Source organism: Podarcis erhardii (genome assembly GCF_964252035.2).
Source record: "Podarcis erhardii genome assembly, chromosome: 17".
Lineage (NCBI taxonomy): Eukaryota > Metazoa > Chordata > Lepidosauria > Squamata > Lacertidae > Podarcis > Podarcis erhardii.
In genome coordinates, this window is record NC_138515.1 from 1,909,100 (window position 1) to 1,935,152 (window position 26,053).

At 46.2% G+C, this 26,053-nt stretch overlaps 2 protein-coding genes across 6 annotated transcripts; one reads left to right on the forward strand and one right to left on the reverse strand.

The window, feature by feature from the left end:
• Positions 1-291: 291 nt before the first annotated feature.
• Positions 292-15,314, forward strand: TEX28 (testis expressed 28). Of its 5 annotated transcripts, none has more exons than XM_081844544.1 (7): positions 292-655; positions 2,200-2,310; positions 5,722-5,788; positions 9,261-9,331; positions 10,202-10,872; positions 13,584-13,719; positions 14,880-15,314. In XM_081844544.1, exons 3-7 carry the CDS (start codon positions 5,734-5,736, stop codon positions 15,192-15,194), a joined length of 1,248 nt encoding a protein of 415 aa, XP_081700670.1. In that variant the 5' UTR covers positions 292-655; positions 2,200-2,310; positions 5,722-5,733; the 3' UTR covers positions 15,195-15,314. The 5 variants fall into 5 exon arrangements, with proteins under 5 accessions (XP_081700670.1, XP_081700673.1, XP_081700672.1 ...); XM_081844546.1 differs by lacking the exon at positions 292-655 and adding an exon at positions 931-1,052; XM_081844545.1 differs by lacking the exon at positions 292-655 and adding an exon at positions 1,059-1,224.
• Positions 15,315-15,417: 103 nt separating this feature from the next.
• OPN1MW3 (opsin 1, medium wave sensitive 3) lies at positions 15,418-23,239 on the reverse strand. Its single transcript, XM_081844550.1, has 6 exons — positions 21,173-23,239; positions 20,399-20,695; positions 19,800-19,968; positions 18,930-19,095; positions 18,058-18,297; positions 15,418-17,052 (listed from the first exon to the last, which is right to left on the reverse strand). The coding sequence occupies exons 1-6, from the start codon at positions 21,279-21,281 to the stop codon at positions 16,936-16,938; spliced, it is 1,098 nt and encodes a 365-aa protein (XP_081700676.1). The 5' UTR covers positions 21,282-23,239; the 3' UTR covers positions 15,418-16,935.
• Between the last annotated feature and the right edge of the window lie 2,814 nt (positions 23,240-26,053).

Consider the following 26,053-nt stretch of genomic DNA (forward strand, 5'->3'; position numbering starts at 1 on the left):
TCCCCAGGCGCCGCTCCGCGCGGCCGGCGTCAAGCAGTGACACTCCGCGGGCCAGCCGCGCCAGGCGCCGCCGCCGCCGCCGCCGCCATCAACAGGCTATTCATCCTCCGCCCGCTCCTCCCCCTTATAAGCCCCGCTCCTCCCCCTCCCCCCTCGAACGTTTGAAATTCCTTGCGCGCCATTAAGTCTGACAGAGCGAAGGGCAGATAACGTTGATTGGTCTCTCCGGGCAACCGACTCGGCGCGCCGTAGTTCTAATTGGCCGGTTCTTTCACGGAACGCTCTTCCTCTGATATGATAGGCTGAGCAGCAGGCGGGGTGGGAGTGGGCTGTGCTATACGGGATACGCTTTGCTATCGGCTTCTCAAAACTGCGCCCCTCCTGCCTTCTGTTTGGCTAGATCCTCCGGGAGCCACGCCCCATATTCTATCACCAGGTCCCGCCTTCTGCCCTACGGAATCCTTTTGCCCCTCCCCTCTTTTGGCGGCCAACGCTCTTTCCTGGTCCCCTCGTGCTTTCCCCTTTATAACGGTCAACGACAGAGGGCCCGGACGCACACTGATTGACGTGTGCGTAGGCCAATGTGAATGCAGCTTCGGCAGATTTAATTTGTAGGAACCTCCCTAATACTCCCGCCCTCCGAAATCTGCGTGAGGTGAGGGAGGGTCGGGAAGTTTAGGAATTAATGGTCGCTTGCGTGATACTTGCAGGCGTTGCTTTCTCTCCTCAGAGGAAGACAGAGCCCCATTCAAGTGCCTTCAAAGGGAACGTGGATGGGCGATAAGGGGTCATTTTCTCCAAGAGGGCCAAGCGCTCTCTGAAAAATTAATAATAATAATAATAATAATAGCAATAAAGGAGAAAGACAAAGAAAAAGATAGACATGGTGTCTGTCTGCTCCTTTATATTTATTATTATTATTAAATATTTATTTGTATCCCACCTTTCTTCCTCACAAGGTTTCAAGGTGGCTTACAGACAAAATATACACCCCAAAAGACAGAGACTTCTGAAGGGGAAGGAGGGAGTGATTTTAAAGAAACCCAATACCAGTGAGGATGATTAATAAGAACACTGCTAATTTATATGGCTCCATTGATGTGACATTTTCCAAAAGGACAGCCATATTAGCCTGTTGCAGCAAAAACAGCCTTGCAGAGCTGTCAAGATCCACAAATTTTCCACAGCATTCAAGTGGGAACACAGGGAGCTGCCTTGCACCAGGTCAGTTGCCTAACACTGATGGATCTAGCTCAAGGCCGTCCACTCTGACTGGCAGTGCCAGGGTTTCAGGCAGGGGTTTCCCAGGCCCAGCCTGGAGGTGCCTTTGGGGATTGAAGCTGAGATGTTTTGTATACAAGGCAGATGCTCCGTTACTGAGCCAGGACCTCTTCCCTTTTACACAAACCACACACACACACACACACACACACACACACTATATTATGCACCACCTTGTTTGTTCTTGCTTAAATCTGTTTCCTGTAAAATGCTGCAAAGTATTGTTTTCAACCCTCTGGGTCTTTTAAACAATATTGTGAAGCTAAGTTTTGCAAGAGATGACGTATGCTACTACAGCACAGCAGTACAGTGCATCTTGCAAAATCCTGCTTCCAATATAAAAAAATATAAATTTTGAAAATTACAAATAAAAGCAAGGCTCTTGTCCAGGGGAAATGTAGTCAACAGAACTTAAGTTTGTCCCGGCAAAATCATGCTTTCATTTCCCTCCCAGCAGCAGACAATAATGAGAAGGACAGGGCAGCAAGATGTCTGGCCATGGCTAATTTTCACTACGCATTACTGAGGGGGTGGGGAGAAACTCAACGTGGGGCTCTAGTTTTCTGTCTTAACAACTAGTTCTGCTCTAAAAATCTCTCTCTCTTTCCCCCTGCCTTCCATGCATATGCTCAAACCTTCCTCAGTTTTTCTTTCTGTCCTTTCACTACCTCTTACTGTTATGAAACAAATTATCCAGAAAGGTAACAGTTGAGAACTTGCTGTTTTTTATTGACTTGCTGGATGTGCATTGTGAATAGCAGATATAGTACATATAAAGCAGGAAGATAGTTGCAATCTTTTTCTGATGGGTGAGAGTAGAATTAATATCACAACAGGAACGTTAGGCAAAAGCATTTATGTGACATCCCACTGCATTTCTGCAGGCAAAACTAATTCTATGTCAATACCTTCTGGTAGGAAACAGCCAGGAAACATTTACTACACAACAGGGCCCTGGAATGTCAGGCATGAGAGAAGAAAGCCAATAGGGTAGGAGCCAGGTACAGGAGTAGGTGTCAACAGGTTCAGGTAAGACAAGTACTATTTGGTCCACATATAATTGCCAGGAAGCTTTTGAGCCCAGTTAATACAAGAGTAGTTTAAAAATCAAGTGCCATGGCTTAGGGATGGAGAAAAGGGTAAATTGGACAGGTCAAAGCCTGTGAATGTTAGCATTTATGTCAAAACTGGAAACAAGAAGTCAAAAAGTTAATGTTTGAGAGATATCTTTGCTCTTTTAAACCCTCACTTTTCACCATTCCATTATCCCTTCCACCAAAAGGCAGAAAGCAGTATTTGTTGGCAAAGGTACTCTTCACAGCTTACAGGGGACCTACTACTTAACTACTAGATTTATCTATGCCACTTTTCCTGGGCGAAGGAGCCTGCAAACACAGAAAACATGGTCATTGATTCTTAACCCAATGCACCCTTATTTGGCTTAAGAAAGGAGACATAAGCAAGTTATGAGGAACTATCCTGGGATAGCTCAGTCAGTAGAGCATGAGACTCTTAACTCAGGGTCGTGGTTTTGAGCCCCACATTGAGCAAAAGATTCATGCATTGCAGAGGGATGGACTAGATGACCCTCATGGTCCCTTCCAAGCCTATGATTCTACAAAGTTGTTTATATATGCAGATATGACTGGCAAGCCAACTGGGCCAGATTTAATCTGTATATCATTCGTTGTGTGTTCCCAAAGTACACTTTCCCCCTTACAGTGGAAGAGGACTTTTACAATGACTTTTTCTTCCTACTTGCTCCAGTGAGCAGGGCTATGCAAGTTAGACTTGGGATAACCTTCCAGTGCGGGAGTGTGCCTCTGCTCAGTTCTGGTCTTCCTGAGCTCAAAGTGACAATGTGTTGACAGAGCTCTACCAAACTTTCTATAAAAAACCCCCTCTCTTTTCAATTGGCAGGAGGCTATTTAGGGTGGGAAGAGGGAGGTGGGAAAGAGGAAGGTTAGATGTTCACAAACAGGCTACTGCAAAGCTGTCAATCATATAACATTTCAGATCCATAGATCCATTTCAGTCCGGATTCCCTCCTGGTTTCGGGACCGAGACAGCTCTGGTTGCCCTAACAGATGATATCCATAGACAACTGGATCGAGGCGGGTCAGGACTACTGATTCTCTTAGATTTCTCAGCAGCCTTTGACATCGTCGATCATGATCTTCTGGACCACCGCCTCGCTGACATGGGGATACAGGGCATAGCCCGAAAATGGCTGTGCTCCTTTATTGGGGACAGAGGGTGGTGCTAGGGAGGGACATGTCGTTGCACCACTCCTTGGTGTGTGGAGTGCCACAGGGCGCAATCCTCTCCCCGATGCTTTTTAACATCTTTATGCGCCCCCTTGCCTAGATTGTCTGGAGTTTTGGGCTGGGTTGTCACCAATATGCTGATGTCACTCAGCTCTATCTGCTAATGGATGGTCACACCGACTCGGCCCCGGACACACTGACCAGATGCTTGGAAGCTGTGGCTGGATGGTTTTGTGGGAGCCGATTGAAACTAAATCCTTCGAAGACAGAGGTCCTCTGGCTGGGTCGGGATGGCATAGGGATGAGGGACCAACTCCCTTCTCTTGCAGGGGACCAATTAGTGCCATTGCCTTCCGTTAAGAGTTTAGGTGTAATCCCTGACGCCTCCCTTTCCATGGAGGCGCAGGTTACAGCAACAGCCAAGGCGACATTTTTCCACCTTCGCCGCATCAAGCAGTTGGTCCCTTACCTTTCCCGCCCCAACCTGGCCACAGTGATCCATGCGACGGTCACCTCCAGGCTTGACTACTGTAATTCGCTCTATGCGGGGCTGCCCTTGAAGCTGTCCCAGAAACTCCAGCGGGTGCAGAATGCTGCAGCGAGACTCCTCACGGGTTCTCTGCCATGGGAGCATATTCACCCAGTGCTTTTCCAGCAGCACTGGCTCCCGGTGGAGTACAGGGTCAGATTTAAGGTGCTGGTTTTGACCTTTAAAGCCCTTTGTGGCTTAGGGCCCTCATATTTATGGGGCCGCCTCTCCTGATATGCCCCACGAGGGACCTTAAGGTCCATAAATAGCAACATCCTAGAGGTCCTGGGCTCTAAGGAAGTCAGATTAGCCTCAACCAGAGCCAGGGCCTTTTCAACACTGGCCCTGGCCTGGTGGAACACTCTGTCTCATGAGACCAGGGCCCTGCAGGATCTGATTTCTTTCTGCAGGGCCTGTAAGACAGAGTTGTTCCGCCTAGCCTTTGGCTTGGAATCAATTTGATTCCCTCCCCCTCTTTCTTTCTTTTTTTCCTTTCTCCTTCTGTGTTGGAACTCCTATTTGGGGACTTCCCTGGCTTTTTTCTGGCCCATGTAGGACCTGTCTGCATAGTTAGCCTTGGTGAAGACTTGACATTTTCATCCCCAAAAAGTTTTTGATGTTGATTTGAGTTTCCACTGAAATGAGGCTGCATCTTAAAGTTTTAATGTTGTATTTTAATCTTGTTTTTTAAGCTGTATTTCAACCAATTGTTTTTATATTTGGTGTTAGCCACCCTGAGCCTGGTTTTGGCTGGGGAGGGCGAGGTATAAATATTATTATTATTATTATTATTATTATTATTATTATTATTATTATTATTACTACTACTACAACTGTAGCAGCAGCAGCAGCAGCAGCAGCAGCAGCAGCAGTGTTCTCCCCACAAGTAGAAGACAAACCTGTGCTGTCAATAAATTGTTGGGGGAAACTCTTGGAGAGGGACATCAGGTAGATACAAGTGGGCACAGAGAGCAAACTTTGTGGTGGTGGCACTGTCTCCTCAATAACCAAGGACCTAGCCAAACCCAAGGAGGAATACTCAGATGGTAAAAAGCCCAAGCTTGTGCAAGTACTTAACCACCCTGCCTGCAAAACATAAAGCTCCTGAGATCAAGTCAGAAGGATGGGGGCAGGCTAGCATTAATCAGTGGGGATTGCTGCCACCCAGCCTGTTGATGGGAAATCCCTACAACCCAAGTTTTGCTGATAGATTTGGCAGATTCTTATTAAGGTCCTAGCAAAGGGGTAGGCACACAGCCATCCACCAAGAGAGTCTATGGTGCACAACTAAAAAAAACAGTTTAAAACAACCTTCTAAAACAGTTTAAAATTCCTTAAAGCAATTACCTACACTCAAACTAATCATAACAGAGTTGCTAGGGACAGAATTTTCAGCCATCAATTGGCCAAGTAAACAGGAATCATTTTAAATATATCCTAAAAGTTCACAGTGAAGGAGACTGATTCACCTCCTTTGGGAGGGCATTCCACTTTTTTATTTTTTTAATTGCAGGGCACTTGGAAGAGTGGTGATATTCCAGTGCTAACATATAGCCACACTTGTACAACTGGCAATTGCAGACACAACATGTCATCAAAAAAGCAAGATGAACCAGAATTGTCTTGAATAGTTTCTCTTCACAGGCATCCTGTGCCATGGTTCCACAGTTACAACCTTCATTCCCCAGTCATTTTGAAGCAAACATGATGAGTAAGTTGCTTATTCTCTAGTGATCCTCAGCAGTGGTGATTTGGCCTCTGATGGCTATGGCATCGGAGGTTATGGTGGCAGCATCCAAGTGTTTGATTACAAAGGAATATAGATGCTTAAGAGGAAGCAAAAGATCAGAGAATTCCACAAGGGCGGGCGGAAATATCCCAGCATTCCATTACCCTGTTTGGCCAGCTCAGCAGCAGCTGCAAGGGCTTCATGGACTGCCGCACATGCTTCAATAACTGTAACCTGGTCAGCATCGCTCTTATGCACAACCTATAAAAGACACAGACAAGAAGCACCCCATATGCAGAAAATGACTGGCCAACTAACATCATAAAACAATAACCTATAGCAACCTTTGGCCCTACAGATATTGCTTGACTACAACTTCAATCATGCCTAACAATTGGCCATGCTGGCCAGGAAGTTGGAGTCCAAAACACAAATGGCTAATTCAAGCTACTGCTGTTCTCTAGTGGAAAGTAAGAGGCCCACGTGAACTAAGAAAATGGAGGAGGCCTGTTCAGCATCAGACATCGCCCTCCAAAACTGGGCTGTAAGTGGAGAGCAATCTGCACTTTATTCTTATACTACAGTAGATACTGTAGATACTACTATCCAGTAGATACTGAACAAAACAAAACAACAAAAAAAGAATTACTGTATGCACACTTGTGCACAAAGCTGGGTTACCAAGATGATAAATCATAAGTGGTTATCAATATAAACCTTTTCACTTGCTTTAATAGCAAAATGTCCTGGTGCTGCAAATCTCTGCTTCCTAGGGAGATTTTGAGCAGAAACCCAAGGCAACTTTTGAGAAAGGAAAATGTAATGTAATGTAATTGAATGAACTCAACTCACGTAGTTTTTGTCCCCCCCCCCAACCCTCATTTATGATACCTACTTCAATATCTGCCTGAAGACAGTCTCTCTATTATTCTGGTGGAGCTAGACTTTATGTCTGCAGCTGGAAACTGGTGAAACATGACTTCTAGGCAGATTACTTGGGAACAGTTTATGGCTGTGCAATACCTCAGGCCTATTTTAGCAATTTCGTGGCTATATGGCCAGCTAATATCAGTCATCTGCCATCTAGTGGTAGATATGTGTATGTCTCAATGATGCAAGTACTTACCAGTATGTATGGTACTTTTTTTTTTGGTATGACGTATCAGAAATTTTGACCTTTGTCCAAAGAGACTGATTTATGTTACAGCTTTGGCTCTAGTATATAGGTCATAATGACAACCAATTAGTCTGGGCTTAGCATTCACTAAGTTTTTTGGCATTTCATAATATCTGTTAACATTCCAAATCTGCCACATTCCAAGTATTTTATGTAATCAGAATGATGTACAAGCATTATTGCGGCAAGGATTCAGTGAGAGCAAATTCACCATGCGTTGGTTCAATTCACAATCTTTTCCAACCTCCATGAGTCTAATTAATTAAAAAGTCTAGTTTTGTTCCAGAAGTGCATCCTCCTTAAATTGAATCTGGGGGGGGGGGGATAAGTGAACACACAGCATCCTTCACATAAGTAAAACACCTGGCTGTAGTATAATAAAGAAACACTACCACAAACAGGCCTACCTAGTGTTGTCAACAGGGAGAGATGAAACTTTTAAACACAGAGAAAATAAGTCACATTACCTAGTTCACATCTTCAGTGAGATAGTATGTCACAGGTGGAATAACCAATACAGCCCCCTCTGCCTTTCTTAACACCTGAGGAGGCAGACTTTCAGATATTTGGGGCCTCCGTTAATTAGGACTTTATCCTTCTATCCCTAGTGGTTACAGAAGTTGGCAAACCACTTTGACTGTTTGGGGTTGAGGTGCTGGCTCATCACCCCTCACACCCACCTCTAAATGTCCTCCAAGACATCTGTTTGCTTAATATATATGCAACCCCTACTCAAAGGAGATCTTACCATTAGGCAAATGAGGTGTTTGCCTCAGGCAGAAAGCTGAAGGACATACAACTCTTAACACATAAAACACAATGCACCAGGAAATTCTCTTGTAGAAAAGTCTTGTTGGCAGAGCTCTTGGATTGATTAGTGGGAAGGGGAAACTGCATTATATAAAGTCAGGTGTGCGGAATCTGTTGTACACCAGGTGTTGTTGGATTACAACTGCCATCACCCCTGACCATTGGTCATGCTGACTGGGGGAGCTGATGGGAGCTGGAGTCCACAACATCTGAAAGGCCACAGGTGCACCATCCCTGTATTAAGAGGATTGAACTTGTTCACATTTCAATCACAAACAGTGGCATTGTGTCCTTTATTGGCACCCAGGGCACAGATGGTTCACGGGGCCAGGCTGCGCCACCTGCCCACCCACCCACGCAGGAGGAGCCCAGGCGACCAACACAGCCCTTGGCAGATGAATTCTCCCAGCACTGGCCAGCCGGTCATTCAGTGAGGGGAGGCCAGGACAGGCTGGGCTCCTGGGCCCAAAGACCCCCAGTGACAGACATGGTGGGGATCCTTGCTTGGAGGCTACCTGGCTCACACCCCCTCAAAATCATGCATTCAGGTCCCCCCGGTCCTCCCCAAAGTGTTCCTGATCACAAACATTTTCTGGGAGATTGGTAAATTCTAGAATATATTATTATGCTTTTAATGTGTTTAAGGGGACGCGGGTGGCGCTGTGGGTAAAACCTCAGTGCCTAGGACTTGCTGATCGTATGGTTGGCGGTTCGAATCCCCGCGGCGGGGTGAGCTCCCGTCTTTCGGTCCCAGCTCCTGCCCACCTAGCAGTTCGAAAGCACCCCTAAGTGCAAGTAGATAAATAGGTACCGCTTTATAGCGGGAAGGTAAACGGCGTTCTGTGTGCTGCGCTGGCGTGCCAGAACAGCTTCGTCACGCTGGCCACGTGACCCGGAAGTGTCTCCGGACAGCGCTGGCTCCCGGCCTCTTAAGTGAGATGAGCGCACAACCCTAGAGTCGGACACGACTGGCCCGCACGGGCAGGGGTACCTTTACCTTTACTTTAATGTGTTTGTTTGTAAGCTTTTGATACTTAACAAATGGGATGGGAAATGTCTAATATCATTCATTTAATAATTAAGGATAATGATGACAATGACGATGACAATGTTGATAAAGACTTGGAGTAATAGAGATGAAGGTGGACACATACTGTCCCTTGCGTAGTGTCTCATGGGGCCCTTAGCTTGGGTCCAGGATGAGATAGAATCATAGAATCATAGAGTTGGAAGGGACCCCAAGGATCATCTAGTCCAACCCCCTGCAATGCAGGAATCTCAGCTAAAGTATCTGTGACAGATGGCCATCCAACCTCTGCTTAAAAACCTCCAAGGAAGGAGAGTCCACAAGGGAGACCGTTCCACTGTGGAACAACTCTTACTGTCAGAAAGTTTTTCCGCATGTTTAGTTGGAATTTCATTTCTTGAATGAATTGCTCTTTGAAGCACATGCCTGTCTCCTTACAGCACCCATGGTGGACCTCTGTAATTCAACCAAGGGAGAATCCTTTCAGCAAGCAGAAGACTCTGCCAGTTCAGTGAGTGACCAAAAGATAAAGCCTGATTTCCCCCAGGGCATGTGGCTCTCTTGGGGAGACTCTTAAAAGCCCCAGCCCATGTTCTACACATTAACTGCCCGCTATCTGTGGTTATTGGTTCCAGGAGCTGCACCTGCCATGGCTTTAGGGGAGAAAATATTATGATGTCACTGTGTGATAATTTGATGTCGGGGAACTCTCTTTGTGAAGGACCTTTGCACAGAGACCCATGACGGGAGAAGTCAGGAAACGTTTCTCTCTCATGCCTTTCCAATGCAGTCAGCAGGAACCAAAGGAAGGCTTTGCCCCTCAAGTCCTGCTCACTCACTAAACCTGGGTCCCTCCCCAATGCCAATGAAGAATAAATGCCTAATCCCCTTGTGGGGAGAGGCAGGTAGTGAGGATGGAAGATGGTTAACAGGGCTCAAGGCTATAATTTCAATAGGAACTGTGATGTTAGTCCTGCTTAGCTTGAATCAAGGAGTCAGGAAGTGTTGGTGGTGAACAACCTGAGTGACTATTTAGCCTACAAGGAGTGCTTGCCAAGTCAGCTGTCTCTTGTTCAGCACCCCATTCCTTCATCCCATACTGGAGCAGTATCATATACATTCAAATATTATTGCCCAATTTATTTTTAATTGTATTGTTAAATTTATGATTAAAATTGTAAATGGTATCAGTCCTTAGAGGAAGCACAGCAGAGAGCTTTGTGGGATAGATAAAAAGATCAATAATGGCCATGGCAGAATGCATTCTAGATGAAGTATAATTCAATGTCTTGTGATGTAGCTAGTGGGGACCCAGCATGAATTCAGGGTTAGCTGATGTTATTGTTTCTCTGATCATCTTCCCACCTCGTCCCTGTGGTAGGTGGAGTCCCCTCGGCCCCGCAGTGTCTCTGTTGTTTCTACCACTTCCCAATTAAGCAGCCGCAACCCAAAGGATGTCCTGCGCCATCGCATATTCCACTTATCTGAGATGCTGCGGGTGGAGAAAGCCAATCGGGATGAGAATACCTCATGCTATGTGGAGCTGGTGGGCAAGGCAGACAGAGAGAAAGCACCTTCCATCCGGCAGGCCTTTGAACGTATCAACCAGCGCTCCTCAGCCAATATTGCCCAACTAGAACAGCGTCTGCAGGATTCCTGGGCTCAGCTGAAGAAGTTGGAACAGAGGATTTTTACAAGCCAGGACAGCAGCAGCAGTGCTACTCCTGCCCAGCAGCAGCTCACCACTCCCAGGAACAGCACGTCTCACCAGCCATCCTTCAGCATACCCAGAAGCCGCACTTCAGAAACTTGCACTGTTGAGGAACTCCTTCCTTCCATCTCGGAGAGCAAAGAAAACAGGTCTGCTCAAGAGGCTTCCTCAAAGCAAATCCTTGAGGAAGAGATCAAGCAGAGGGTTCAAGAGTTGAAAGCTCAGCTGCTTGATCTTAGAGAAGACCATAAGGTCCTGGAGGATGAGTGGCACAAGCTGGATGAGTCATGGAAGGCTGACAAACAACAGATGATGGAACTGCTGCAGGAGGAGAAGAAGAGGTGGGCACCCACATTAATGAGGGCAGTTGGCTCCAGTATCCCATCTCCTGACACCCCATTCTCAGGTTTGATGTTTCCTGGTCTCCTGTCTCCTTGTCCCCCTGCTCAGTCTCACAAGTTCAGAGCCTGTGGCTCAAGATCTTCAATGCTCTGCTGTTAGGACCAGAATCTAGAGTTGTGTGCCAAGGCCCCATGACCCCACAGTTCCCTAGGGAAATGACACAGGACAACAGCATACAGTGGTACCTCGGGTTAAGAACTTAATTGGTTCTGGAGGTCTGTTCTTAACCTGAAATTGTTCTTAACCTGAGGTACCACTTTAGCTAATGGGGCCTCCCGCCACTGCCGCGCCATTTCTGTTCTTATCCTGAAGCAAAGTTCTTAACCCGAGGTACTATTTCTGGGTTAGCTGAGTCTGTAACCTGAAGCGTCTGTAACCTGAAGCATCTGTAGTCTGAGGTACCATTGTATTGGGTTTTTGCCTTGAATATGGCCACAATTGGTTACAGTAAAGAATGGTTTGGCATAAGCATTGGGTAAAGCCGTTACTATTCCACTCCAGTGCATCTGCTGGAAGTGCATCAAAGGATAAATCACATCTTGGGGAGGGGGAAAATGCCCTTTGACCTATATCAAATAGGGGTACCCCCCACAGGGCCCCCTTTGGAAGAGTGGTGAGACCCCGCCCCTGCCTGGGTGTCAGACAGAACCATTCCTCCTGGATCCTTTTAACAGGATACCCTTTCCCAAAGGGGGCAGGCAGAGGCTACAACCTCCCCTCCAGCCAAGATCTAGGCTTACCCAATTCCTAACCGCCTTACAAAGTTGTGATTTGCTATGAGATAGGTGAAAACCAGATGGTGAGTGCCAATTTGCCAAATGGAAAAATTCCTGCCCAGCCCTGAATATGGTGGCCGGCTTGGTCCATAGCAAGGTGAAAGCACAAGTAAAAACAATCAAATTAAGGGGTGGGGATCCAACAAAAAAGGCAGGGAAGACTTCTGGGCAGGCCGCAATTTAACGCCCCCTGGGAGCGGGCCCAAGCATTCTCATTGGCTGGTTGAGCCCACCACCAGGGGAACGCCCATCCAAGGACTGCTGGTATTGGCCAATAGCTGGGAGCTGGGCAATCAAGCCTACCATTCACTGGATCATTTGCATGGTCTGAGGCCTGGCCGCAACACTGCCCACCAAGGAATGTGATCAGACATTCCAATATGGGATCCAGCCCATACTGGATACATGGGCTTTTTGAACTGTGTGCCACACTCCCTTTTCCACTGCATTAACACCAGGGGCAGCACATTGTTGGGCACCTGCAGAGGTCCACACTCCTGCAGGTGGCCCACTGCCCACTCTCTGGAGCAGCCTGCTCATGCTCCTCCTAGTTATTTCTGCTTGTGCATCTTGTCCTTTCCAAAGATGCCAGCACTGACAAGAGTGAGGTGATGGAGAAGCAACCTCCATTTCCCTTGTGCTCTGCCTCTGGGTAGTTGTGTGGATTGGAAACAGAGGGAGAGGGCAAAGAACTGGACAGTGATGCTTTGGAGAGGGGTGCATTGAGTGTGAATTGGCCCCCACAAAAAAACAACAACCTGGAACTAGCGCTGATTCACACAGAGGCACAGAAGCAAACCCCTTTTCCCCCATAGCTTATACTGTACCTATACCATGGTACAGGATCTAGCTTGCCAATTCCTTCTGATCTCCATGCTTTTTCTGCTGCATTTACATTATATGGGAACCAAGGTCCCAATTTTCTTGTAATGAGGAAAAGGGAAGAGCTATCATGACCTTAGAAATGAAGGAATTCTGAATGTCTTCAGTTCAAAGAAGAGAGACCTAGCCTCCACAAAAGGGCACATTTTTAGAGCAATGGACATTCTGAAAGCACATTAATGGCAGCTGATGCAAATGTGCCTATTTTCCTCCAAGCTTAAGCTCTGGGTGGGGAAAATGTTCTGCAAGTCTGAAGCAGAAACACAATATTGTTTGGCTGTGCCAGTGATGTCTCAAAAAAGTTTTTAAAAAATAAGGTAATGAACGAACTGCTTATGCAACACTTTTTAAAAAATAGAAAAGTAGACAATCCATCTGATGCATAGGATGAGTGGCAAGGCTGATGGCTGAGCTAGCATTTGATTTGCTAGTAAACACATTTGTCATTTCAAATAGAATGGCAGTGTTATAGAAGAGTTTGCTTTGATAACCGCCCCCCCCCCCGACAATTCCACTTCAGCAGTGAGCAACCTGCCTGGTATTTTTTCTATACTCTATAGAATACTTAGCATAACAGCAAATTCAACACAGCCAGGATCACATTTCCCCCAGTACCAATTCTTGGGGTCAAGCTATCCTGGTAACATGCTCACGTGGGGCCTGATCTTCAAGGACACCCAGAAGTGTTTCTTCTCACTCTTCTTTGGTTCAGCGCCCTAATATTTACCACACACTACTTGGTGCCCTTGAGTCTGCTGGGTAATCATGGCCATCTCTCTTTCACTGCTCACCTGTGTCTTGTCACTGGAAGTGTCAAATGAGGGAACAGAGCCAACTCAATCATAATCCATTTACCAGCAGTGTTTTAAGCTCAGGCTGTAATAAGATCAGCCAGCTGTCTTGGGGTGTGTATGCAAAGAGGGAAGCAAGGGATAAAGGACCAGACGGCAGAACTTCACTCTGCCCTCCTTGACTGTGCCACCCTTCTCCAGGTACTACCATCTCGAAGTGCAGGTGAATGATGTGATACAGATAAATCTCAATGAGATCACCAACCTCAAACATGACCTGGCATGCACGGAGGAGAAAATGGTCTATCAGTCTTATGAGAGGTCCCGGGACATCTGGGTAAGGAGCTCCCATGTCTAGGAGCCCAAGATGTATGCATGGCACTATTATGAAGGGCAGCGAGTAGGACAGTGGAATGATCCTCATGTTATTGGCCATGACAGAATGTGTGGATGCAGAGGCAATGAGGTATATCACATTATGGGGTAGGCCATAACAGTCAGCTTTAGATGCAGCCGTGTGTTTCCAGAGGGATGTCATGTCGTATTGCCTATGTCAAAGTAGAATGCTAGAAAGCTCAGAGGATTCAGGTCAATATTAATTATATAGCTTAGAATATTGGAGGGTGGGGTGGCATTGACCTTTTTGTAGAGTGATACCCAAGGTGGGTGGGTGTGTACTGATTCAAGCTGGCCAGGGGATGGTTTTATTACCCATATGCTGATACGTTCCTTATTGGCAAGTATTTCACTTGCATATATTGTAACGCCATTATCACATGAACTATGGGACCTATAACAAAATTATACAGTGGGGAATGCTCCCATTCAGGATGTTCCATTTCAGTCCCCTTCCCAATCACAGGAGCCAGCTCCTAGGGGCTGTGGGGGCTTTGGCTCCCACAATAAAATATTTGAGGGGGCTGGGCCCCCACAAAGTTGATGTGCATTCCCATTAAAATGGTCTGCATGCACTGCCTCATGTGATTGATTATGCAGGGTGGGGCTTACCTGGATCCCCACAATATTTTATTCAAGTTGGCACCCCTGTTCCCAATGATTTTCTTTTCCCCCTCTTCCCAATGATTTTCTGTTTCCCATCTCTCAGTAAGCACTCTATTGCTACAGAATGTACTTGAACTCCATTGGGCTGTTTTGCCCCCCTCCCCAATTTACGGTATGTTCACCAAATATTTTTGTGTAGTACTTCTGCACACCTTGGGGTCTCCCTGAGCTTGCTGATGCCTCCCTTTTGTATGAGCATTGTGCCACTTAACTACCTAAGAACTGGCACTTGGCAAACTGAGATTGCTAACAGGATATAAGATAGGACCATCAAAGAATAGCATTATAATTTAAGAATTGCACATTCCAGGCGAGAAATAAGGGTGTGGGAACCCAAACAGGTTTATCTGAGGGAAAGACCAGCCATTGTGGGGACAGGTGGTCTAGAACCTGATCTGATCTGGACCTCATACCTTCTCCTTTTACCCCTGCCAGGAGGTGCTGGACTCCTACCAGACCCGGCTGGCCAAACTTGAAATGCAGCAGCAAACCCAGCAACAGGAGGCAATGGAGCTACCCCAGGCCAGTGTGTATAAACTTTATGGACAGCTCATAAACCTGCTGCTGACCATTGCCACCATTCTCTTGGTGTGTGTTTCTACTATTTCAGCCTGTTCCCTTCCTCTCCTGCGCACTCGCTGGCGTGCCCTGGCCACTCTGCTTGTGATTGTCATCATAAGCGCTGCCTGGAAGTACTTCCCTGTCATTCGTCAACAGGAATGGAGAACATGGCTTCCCTCTGCTTGGTAGGCAGAGAAAAAAATGGCACACAAATTTCGTTATCCATCCTGATGCTCTCCAACACTCCCTACTCTCAATGCTTATTTAACTACTTGTTTGTTTATTTATTAATTAAAAATTAAGAGCCTATTCCCCTGTGCTTTCCCACGTGTCTATTTCTCGCTGTGGCTATGCCAAGCTATATGTGATAGTTAACTGAAAAATCATTCCAGGTGACAAGCCTAACTCTAGGTTGCAACATCCAAGATGGGTCAAAAATCTGTAAGGAGCTTGGGTGGTGGTATCCATGCTAAGCAAGGTGACTCAGTAGGAAGTGGGCAGAGAGCTAGGACACACACATGTTCTGAAAGCTGACTTGAGTATGAAAAAAAACCACACAAATGGAACTTGTCCTCAGGTAGAAAAACCTAATTGCATCTTATTACCCCCTAATTAACAAAAGGCACTCTCCATGGCAGTGCTTTTCATATTCAGCTCTTGCTCATGTCAATAGAATTTGCACATAAGAACTTCCCAATGGATTGTGCCTGGTGGGTTAGATCTCTTGTCCCCCATTCTTCAACTCTTAATAGTACTGAAAACCCTCCTGCCAGAGGCAACTGCTTCACCTTGCCTCATGGTTGTCTTGATTGATTGATTGATTGATTGATTGCACCTGCAAGCAACAAAAACTACTCTCCTCTCTCCACAGTTATTACTCTGGCAACTATTGCACCCCCTTCCCATGCATCAAACACTGTTTTGTTACATAGTTTGTAGGATAAAAACTGAGCTTTTATACAGAAGTTAAAAATCTTTATTCTCTATCTCATTCTTCTTGCTGCAGTCAGTTTTGTTTGTTTTTTTCCATTCCCCCCATTGCATTTCTAGCTAGATGTCCCAGGGACACAATAGGCTTTAGTATCAAACACTATGTACAGAAAGGTTCCAGTTGAGCCGTGTTGGGGAGAAGCACTAAGTCCTCAGTGGTGTCCAAGGTGGCTCGTGCTGATTCTCCGTGGTTCTGTCCCACATTAGAATTACGTCAGCTCCTAGACAGAGCTAGAACTCAATACACCCAACCTTGCTGAGGCACAGACACCTTGGAGGACAAACTTTATTCACCTGTCCACCCCTGTGATGCACTCTCTGGTACCAGTGATTTTTTTTTGTAGGAAGGACAGAGCAAAAGGGAATCAAAATAGGTGCTGCATGGTCAAATTGTGAATTATATTGGTTCACATCCACCAACTCATTCATCCACAGGAATCAGTGTGTTGAACTTGGGATGTGTGGTCTTCGGGGCAGTTTCAAGGAAGGGCCTTGGACAGAGTTGCTTTACAAAAGCTATATACTTCCCACAAGGAGCCCCCTTAGTTCTGCTCCCTTCTGGGAGACAGAGTAACAAGTGGGAGACTACTTAAGGATCACAGCTGAGGGGAAGGAGTGTCCAAGCAACCCCTGATGTCCCAGGAAAGGTGCACAATGCTGGTATATTTGAGCATGGAATTCTGCATCCTTCACCCCCATCCAAAAACAATTCTCGGAGAAAAACAGAAACATTTCCCTCCCCCAACCACAGGAGAAACAGCAGTACCCCAGCCTGGGGCACAGTCTAAGTTCAAAGGAGAGGATCTGTTGAGATGGCAGGCCAGTATTTCATATGCTCAAAGGGAATCCATACGGCACAGAAGGAAGGGGAGGCTCACAATCACTGGGGCTCTCCTGGGAGGCAGAGTTCTGTCACGGTGTCCATCCACACATGGGGTTCTTATGATGGCGATACAGAGGAATTAGAGACAGATGAGACTTCAGTGCGGGAAGTGGAGGAGACCTCAGAGCCATCATCAACCTTCTTGCCAAAGAGCTGCAATATGCAGTTACGGAACTGCCGGAGAGAAAGGAAGAGGTAAGGTTCTACAAATGTAAGATTCCACACTTATGAAAGAAGAACCAGCTGCACTAAGATGAGGGACACATGGCTTGTCAGTAGTACAAGTGACAAGTATTGAGGGGTCTTAGTAGACCACAAGCTTAACATGAGTCAACAGTGTGATGCAGGAGCAAAAAAGGTTAATACTAGTTTAGGCTGCGTCAACAGAAGTATGGTGTCCTAGTCAAGGAAAGTCATAGTATCACTCTATTCTGCCTTGGTCAGACCACACCTGGAATATTGTGTCCAGTTTTGGGCACCACAATTTAAGAACGATGTTGACAAGCTGGAAAGTGCAGAGGATGGCAACCAAAATGATCAAGGGTCTGGAAATCAAGCCTTATGAAGAATGTTTGAGGGAGCTAGGTAAGTTTAGCCTGGGGAAGAGGAAACTAAGAGGAGATATGATAGCCATCTTCAAGTATCTCCAGGGCTGTCACATGAAAGATGGAGCAAGCTTGTTTTCTCCTGCTCTGGAGGGAACCAGAGGTTTCAAGTTACAAGAACGGAGATTCCAACTCAACATCAGGAATAACTGTCTGATGGCAAGAGCCATTTGACAATGGAATGGGATCCCTCGGAAGGTGGTGGACTCTCCTTCCCTGGAGATTATAAAGCAGAGGTTGGGTGGCCACCTGCCATGGATGCTTTATCTGAGATTCCTGCATTGCAAGGGGGTTCTATTAGATTACTCTTGGGGTCCCTTCCAACTCTACAGTTCCATGATTCTAAGAGAGAGGGCGAGTGGGTGGAGGAAATGGAGACAAGGTTAATCAGAACTGGCAAGCAGTTCTACATGCCTCCAGTATGTATAGTTATACAACATGCGTCATCTATAAGGCCATTCATCCTACATGGGGTTTTCTGTCCATAAATCCCTTCCCTTACAACTCTGGTTTTCAGTACTTTAAATATCTTGGCTAGCCTCTTAATTCTCCATTTTACAGTATAGCAGATTACCTGTCTGTTCATGAAGACGTAGATAATGGGGTTGTAGATGGTGGCGCTCTTTGCAAAGAAGGCAGGCAGGGCAGCTGCAAGGGGGTGGAAGGCATAGCCTGGGTTGGCAGCAGCAAAGCAGGCAAAGATCGTATATGGTCCCCAGCAGAAGCAATAGGCAATGATCATAACCACTACCATCCTTGATACTTCCCTCTCAGCTTTCTGTGTAGATTCCGACTCCTTCTGCTGGGCAGCAACCTGTACAAGAGGAAGAGGAGGTGAGATTAAAGATGGTGTTTAGATTATTCCCACACACAGAACATGGGTGAGAGGGATTCAACCTGCAACAAACCTGGTTTAGGTAAAACAAGAGAAGGTCTCATGGGAGACTATATCGAGGTATGTTTCAACCAGGCTATCTTCTCACAAGCAATATACAGTAAGCCATGGAAAAGGGAAGGAATCCAGTGGAAATGAGGGGGGGGGGTGCCAACTGGATCTGGATAACAGGGGCTCACCAAGAAATTAAGCAGGGGCAGAGAGTGGGGTCTGCTACAGAAATGAAAATCCCACTATATTTGTGGGGTCTTGTCTGGCATGCAGCTATGGAGAGAACATTCTACTGTTGGTTGCAATGTGACCAAGGGGATTCCACAGTGGAAGTAGTAAAATGAAGGCATGGTAGAATGTTAGCAATTGGTAGTTTGATCCCAGACAAAGATCCCAGAGGTATGATAGCTCAAGTTTGGGAGAGATGCAGTTTCAGAAATAGGAGAATCAGCAAAAGGGACAGGATTAAGGGTGACTGTTCCTATGTGAAGCTTTGTTCTGAGCCTGAGGGAGAGTCAGGGCATGCAGAGGTGGGGTCCTAGGATAAGGTGGGTGCTCACCGCACGGATAGCGAGCCACACTTGCAGGTAGCAGAGAATGATGACAGCCAGTGGGAGGAAGCAACAGGTGATCATGAGCACAACCATGTAAGACTGAACTCCAGGGTCCTCACTGCCACTGAATACATCTGGACCGCATGATGTCTTCAGACCATGGGGCCAGTACCTGCAGGACAGGGAGAAGAAAGAGGAAGACCATTTTCACAAACAGGACTTAAATCACCTTTGAGTCTCTTCCGCCACTATTTGATGAGAGAACGACTGTCTCTCATCCAGAGCAGTTCAAAAGAGAAAACAGAGCAGTGCAAGGGCGTAGTGGGAGGGGGAAATAAAAAAATACATAGCTAACTGAGGTTCTCCCCCCCCCCGCCCCCCCGCAAATCCTGGCTACAGACATGGAGTGGTGGCCTATGTGATATGAATAAACATTCTAACCATTCTGTAGTTTTAACATTCCTGTGACAAGCTGTTTGACACAAACTGCTTTAAGCCTTATACATAAATGCCCATTGCCTGAGGCAGTACTTGAATAGAATACCTTACTTAAGCTTCACAACCCCAGGAAAATTTCCCCATGCCAAAAGCTACATGTAATATCTCATGGACTGTAAAAGGGGCAGATTTTCTCACAGCAAGGAACTCCATGACCTCTTCTTTCCCTATAATCTTTCTCAGTGGACATTGCCTGGCTTGAACAGTTCTGTGTTACTTTGGCAAAGCTTGTGGCACTTGTCCTGCTAGCACAGTTGAGACGGAATAGGGTCTAACCTTCCCAGTCCCCATCATCAGCCCTTCTTTTTATGTACATGTGCTTACATTACTTGCTTCTCTCCACAGCTGCTGCCGGTCCAAGTCTCTCCTCACACTCACCTACTCCAGCCAAAGATGGGTGGTGCTGTCCAAATACAAGACCACACCCAGGAGAAGACAATGCCAGCCATGGCCAATTTGGCATCAAACTTGACATTTCCAAAGGGCTTGCAGACAACAACCCAACGCTCCCAGGAGATAATGGCTAAAGACCAGAGGGCTGTTATGCCTGTGGGAGAGGAAAGAACAGAGGGAGCAGTTGTCACAAAAGGGAGTATGGATTCTACCATGAGACTTTGGGACTGTCCCAATTCATCTCCCGTTACCTGGCTTTCTCAGCAACTACATAGTTGAGGGCATTGTAGATCAAACTTTTGCACTTGCTAAACACCATAGCTAAAGAGTTCTGGAATGCACAGAATTCATAGGAGGAAGACAAGCAGGGATAAGGGTGGGGCTGGCATTCCTTCTACCCCATAAATTCCTGACAAGGAGAAGCAGGGTGGAAAGAGTGTGGTGATCTTGGAAGACGACAGGACTCTGGCTTGTGATTAAATGGGGGTAAATATATGAGCCAGGAGGGATAACATGGGGAAGGAATAGGATGGCAGAGCATTAAGCAGAAATTATTGTAAATAAGAAATCCCTTGGCCTCTTACCACAAGCAGACACGGTGTATCCTTCCAACACACACATGGGATGACCAAGAATGAAATAGCCAAAGATCTGGTTGATGACGCTGATGGTGCTGGCAATAACTGTCTCACCCAGATCAGCTATTGCCAAGTTCACCAAAATCCAGTTGAGTGGATGCCGTAGCTTCTTGAATTTGGCAGTGGCCACCAATACCAAACCATTAGTGAAGACTGAGGCAACGACCACAAAGATCATCCAGAGAGAAGTGATGTTATAGACCCATCGTGGTGCAATGTGATAGTTTGGACCTTCAAAAGGGTCTGCGAAGGAGGGAAAAGGTTAGGAGTTGGAGGGATCCCAGCCTGCCTCACAAGATAATCCATCAGGAATCTACTGTACCAAGACTTGGGAAGGCATCTTCCCATATTTTCTTAGTGTCCCTTCCCTTGCAGACCGTACAGGGTCCTTCCCCTTCACAAGTCATACACCAGGAAAGTGGATAAGGTTACACCTCTCTCTAGTTGCACACAGAGACCTCCACCTGGACCAGCTGAGAACCCTTCCTTGTCTAGTCCCAAAAACTTTCCAGAACTTTTCCCCAAAAAACTTGGGCAAATTCCACTTTTCGAACACTTGTCCCCTAGACAGGCTTGTAACCAACTAACCATCCCCCTTGCTGCATCACTTGCTCTATCAAGGTTCAACTAAATGCCAGTGCACCTCCATATCTAATCCCCAATTTTAGGCTTCCAACCCCACCCCACCCCGCATTTCTGCTGCCCTGCTGCTGGGCTCACCCCGAGTATTGTTGCTGTTGGTGTAAGTAAACAAGCTGTCTCTGGTGGTATCATCATCTTCATTGCGCCGGCGGGCAGCAAACACAGCCACATCCCAGGCTTCTGTCATGGCCTTTGCTGCCTTCTTTCCCACCTTCCACCTGCACCTGTTTGCTGCCCTGTCCCACTCCCTCCCTTTTTCTTTTTCTTTCCTACTAGATTCTCTCTGTCTCTGTTGCTCTCTGTTTCCCTCTCTCTTTCCCTCGCTACCGCTCAGTCTCTCCCATCCGCTTGTCTGTGCCAGGATCCAGGACAAATACTCATTTATATACCTACCCCCCCAGGTGGATTAAGCACCCAGCTTGGAGCACAAGATCCCCAAAGCCCTTAAATGTTTTATCCCTTAATTGGGCTGCGATTTGGCCCCCTCCCTGTCTCAGCCCCCCCCCCATTTACCATGGCATGAAGGACTCACGCGTACCCTGCGTCACCATGGGTGTCTTTGCCGGACACTTCAGGTGAGGGATGAGCATGGAAGGGTGATTAGAGAGTCAAAAGAGCTCAGCTAATCCCTCTCAGAACGGTCCTTCCTTGCAATTTCCTAATGGCCCATTTTTCTAACTAGGCCAAAGGACGTTTTGGCCCAATTTTCCTACAGCCGGAGATAGCTGTTCATCACTGAAGGCAAGGTTTCAGCCCACCATGGACACACCAACCATGGTGCCACAAAGCAATATGCCTCAGAATTGCCTGTCCTCTGCCAAGGCCAAAACAAACCCCACAAAATGCTTCCTTAAGCAGAACGACAATCATCTTGTGCATGCCACCCCAAGCTCCGAGCGATGCAAGATTCCAGGGCTCTCTGGGTTTGTGTTTCCTTTAGAATGAACCACAGTGGAGACTGGGGGGGGGGGTCCTTATGTTAGATGTTTCATTAAACATATATACAACCTGAGCCTGTGATGGAGGGGTTCACAGCATGAACACCCCAAGGGAGTCTTGCTTTCCCCATAACCGCAGCCTTGGATTCAAACAGAAATCAAACATCTTTTGACAAAGTCCCCCATGATATTCTTGTAAGGAAACTGGCAAAATGTGGGTTGAACGAAGTAACTGTTAGGTGGATTTGTAGCTGGTTGGAGGACCAAAACCAAAGAGCGAGTGGTTGCTGAACAACTCCAGGCACGCCTGGAGGATGTGGACCATTTGGATCCCTTCCAGTCGGGATTCAGGCCTCATCATGGGACTGAAACTGCCTTGGTCGCGCTGGCTGATGATCTCCGGCGGGCTAGGGACAAAGGTGAGAGCTGTTTCTGAGTTCTGCTGGATCTCTCAGCAGCTTTTGATACAATCGACCATAACATCCTTCTGGACCGCCTAGGTTATCTGTTTTCTGACATGATTGAGGATCACAGAGCCAGAGGCAAAGAAGTCTGGAGAGATAAAATCGAGATATGGAAATATGGAAATATCAATGAGAGACAGGACTGAGATTTGGATATGCTTTGAGGTTCAGACTGTAGGAAGCCGATAAATCAAAATTAAAATCAAAATTACAATTTGGAAGACAATTTGATCTTTTTTATTTTATATTTTTATTGGATTATGATTTGATATGTTAATTGGATTTTTTTATTGGAAAATTAATAAAGGCTCTAACAAAGAAAGAAAAGAAAAAAGAAAACCTACATTGGCTCCCAGTATGTTTCCGAGCACAATTCAAAATGCTGGTGCTGACCTTTAAAGCCCTAAATGCCCTTGGCCCAGTATACCTGAAGGAGCGTCTCCACCCGCATCGTTCTGCCCGGATGCTGAGGTCCAGTGCCAAGGGCCTTCTGGTGGTTCCCTCACTGTGAGAAGCCAAGCTTCAGGGAACCAGGCAGAGGGCCTTCTCGGTAGTGGCACCCGCCCTGTGGAACGCCCTCCCACCAGATGTCAAAGAGAAGAACAACTACCAGACTTTTAGAAGACATCTGAAGGCAGCCCTGTTTATGGAAGCTTTTAATGTTTAACAGACTATTGTATTTTAATATTTTGTTGGAAGCCGCCCAAAGTGGCTGGGGAAACCCAGCCAGATGGGAGGGGTATAAATAAATAAATAAATAAATTATTATTATTTATTATTATTATTATTATTATTATTATTATTATTATTATTATTATTATTCCTCATCATCCTGGAGAAAAATGACAAGTGGGGTGCCAGAGGGCCTGTTGTTGTTCAACATCTTTATAAACAACTTGGATGGAGGATTTGAGGGGATGCTCATCCAATTTGCAGATGACACCAAATTGGGAGGGGTAACTAATGCCACAGAAGACAGAATTGGAATTCAAAATGACCTTAACAGATTGGAGAACTGGTCCCAAGCTAACAAAATGAATTTCAGTAGGGACAAATGTAAGGTTCTGCACTTAGGCAGGAAGAACTAGATGCACAAATATAAGATGGGGGACAGTTGGCTTACTAGCAGGACATGTGGAAAGGATCTAGGGGTCTTGGTGGACCAGAAGCTCAACATGCGTCAGCAGAGTGATGCATGCAGGAGCAAAATAATAATAAATAAATAAAATTGCTAACGCCATTCTAGACTGTATCAACAGACGTATGGTGTCCTAATCAAGGAAAGTCATAGTACCACTCTATTCTGCCTTGGTCAGACCACACCTGGAATATTGTGTCCAGTTTTGGGCACCACAATTTAAGAACGATGTTGACAAGCTGGAAAGTGCAGAGGATGGCAACCAAAATGATCAAGGGTCTGGAAATCAAGCCTTATGAAGAATGTTTGAGGGAGCTAGGTAAGTTTAGCCTGGGGAAGAGGAAACTAAGAGGAGATATGATAGCCATCTTCAAGTATCTCATAGAATCATAGAATCATAGAGTTGGAAGAGACCACAAGGGCCATCGAGTCCAACCCCCTGCCAAGCAGGAAACACCATCAGAGCACTCCTGACCTATGGTTGTCAAGCCTCTGCTTAAAGACCTCCAAAGAAGGAGACTCCACCACACTCCTGGGCAGCAAATTCCACTGTCAAACAGCTCTTACTGTCAGGAAGTTCTTCCTAATGTTTAGGTGGAATCTTCTTTCTTGTAATTTGGAACCACTGCTCCGTGTCCGCTTCTCTGGAGCAGCAGAAAACAACCTTTCTCCCTCCTCTATGTGACATCCTTTTATATATTTGAACATGGCTATCATATCACCCCTTAACCTCCTCTTCTCCAGGCTAAACATGCCCAGCTCCCTTAGCCGTTCCTCATAAGGCATCGTTTCCAGGCCTTTGACCATTTTGGTTGCCCTCCTCTGGACACGTTCCAGTTTGTCCGTGTCCTTCTTGAACTGTGGTGCCCAGAACTGGACACAGTACTCCAGGTGAGGTCTGACCAGAGCAGAATACAGTGGCACTATCACTTCCCTTGATCTAGATGCTATACTCCTATTGATGCAGCCCAGAATTGCATTGGCTTTTTTAGCTGCCGCGTCACACTGTTGGCTCATGTCAAGTTTGTGGTCAACCAAGACTCCTAGATCCTTTTCACATGTACTGCTCTCAAACCAGGTGTCACCCATCTTGTATTTGTGCCTCTCATTTTTTTTGCCCAAGTGCAATACTTTACATTTCTCCCTATTAAAATTCATCTTGTTTGTTTTGGCCCAGTTCTCTAATCTGTCAAGGTCGTTTTGAAGTGTGATCCTGTCCTCTGGGGTGTTAGCCACCCCTCCCAGTTTGGTGTCATCTGCAAATTTGATCAGGATGCCCTTGAGTCCATCATCCAAGTCGTTGATAAAGATGTTGAATAAGACAGGGCCCAAGACAGAACCCTGTGGCACCCCACTAGTCACTCTTCTCCAGGATGAAGAGGAACCATTGATGAGCACCCTTTGGGTTCGGTCAGTCAGCCAGTTACAAATCCACTGAGTGGTAGCATAGTCAAGTCCGTATTTTACCAGCTTCTTTACAAGAATATCATGGGGCACCTTGTCAAATGCCTTGCTGAAATCAAGGTAGGCTACATCCACTGCGTTCCCTTCATCTACCAGGCTTGTAATTCTGTCAAAAAACGAGATCAGGTTAGTCTGACATGACTTATTTTTCAGAAATCCATGCTGACCATTGGTGATCACAGTATTCCTTTCTAGGTGCTCACAGACTGTTTGCTTAATGATCTGCTCCAGAATCTTCCCTGGTATTGATGTCAGACTGACTGGGCGGTAATTATTTGGGTCCTCTCTATTTCCCCCCTTTTTGAAAATAGGGACAACATTTGCCCTCCTCCAGTCTGCCGGGACTTCGCCTGTTCTCCAGGAATTCTCAAAGATGACTGCCAGTGGTTCTGAGATCACATCTGCCAGTTCTTTTAATACTCTTGGATGCAGTTCATCTGGCCCTGGAGACTTGAATACATCTAAACTAGCCAAGTATTTTTGTACTATCTCCTTAGTTATTCTGGGCTGTGTTTCCTCTGCTGAATCATTTGCTCCAAATTCTTCAGGTCGGGCATTGTTTTCTTTATCGGAGAAGACTGAGGCAAAGAAGGCATTGAGGAGTTCAGCCCTTTCTGTGTCCCCTGTTTGCATTTCACCATCTTCTCCTCTGAGTGACCCCACTGTTTCTTTGTTCTTCCTTTTGCTACGAACATACCCATAAAAGCCTTTTTTGTTGCTTTTAACCTCTCTAGCAAGCCTGAGTTCATTCTGTGCTTTAGCTTTTCTGACTTTGTCTACACGTGCTGGCTATTTGTTTGAATTCCTCTTTGGTGGTTTCCCCCCTTTCCCATTTTTTGTACACATCCTTTTTTAATCTTAACTCAGTTAAAAATTCTTTAGATAGCCACCCTGGCTTCTTTAGGCACCTTCCATGTTTCCGTCTCATTGGTATTGCCTGAAGTTGTGCTTTTAC

Bases quoted from the DNA above. Each gene is read 5' to 3' on its own strand.
- TEX28 (XM_081844544.1), top strand. From the start codon at position 5,734: ATGGTTCCACAGTTACAACCTTCATTCCCCAGTCATTTTGAAGCAAAC. The intron at 5,789-9,260 runs GTAAGTTGCTTA...GTCTCCTTACAG, and splicing joins TTTTGAAGCAAACATGATGA to CACCCATGGTGGACCTCTGT. The intron at 13,720-14,879 runs GTAAGGAGCTCC...TACCCCTGCCAG, and splicing joins AGAGGTCCCGGGACATCTGG to GAGGTGCTGGACTCCTACCA.
- OPN1MW3 (XM_081844550.1), bottom strand. From the start codon at position 21,281: ATGACAGAAGCCTGGGATGTGGCTGTGTTTGCTGCCCGCCGGCGCAAT. The intron at 20,696-21,172 runs GTGAGCCCAGCA...CCTCCTTCGCAG, and splicing joins CAACAGCAACAATACTCGGG to ACCCTTTTGAAGGTCCAAAC. The intron at 19,969-20,398 runs GTAAGAGGCCAA...CCTCTCCCACAG, and splicing joins ATACACCGTGTCTGCTTGTG to GCATAACAGCCCTCTGGTCT.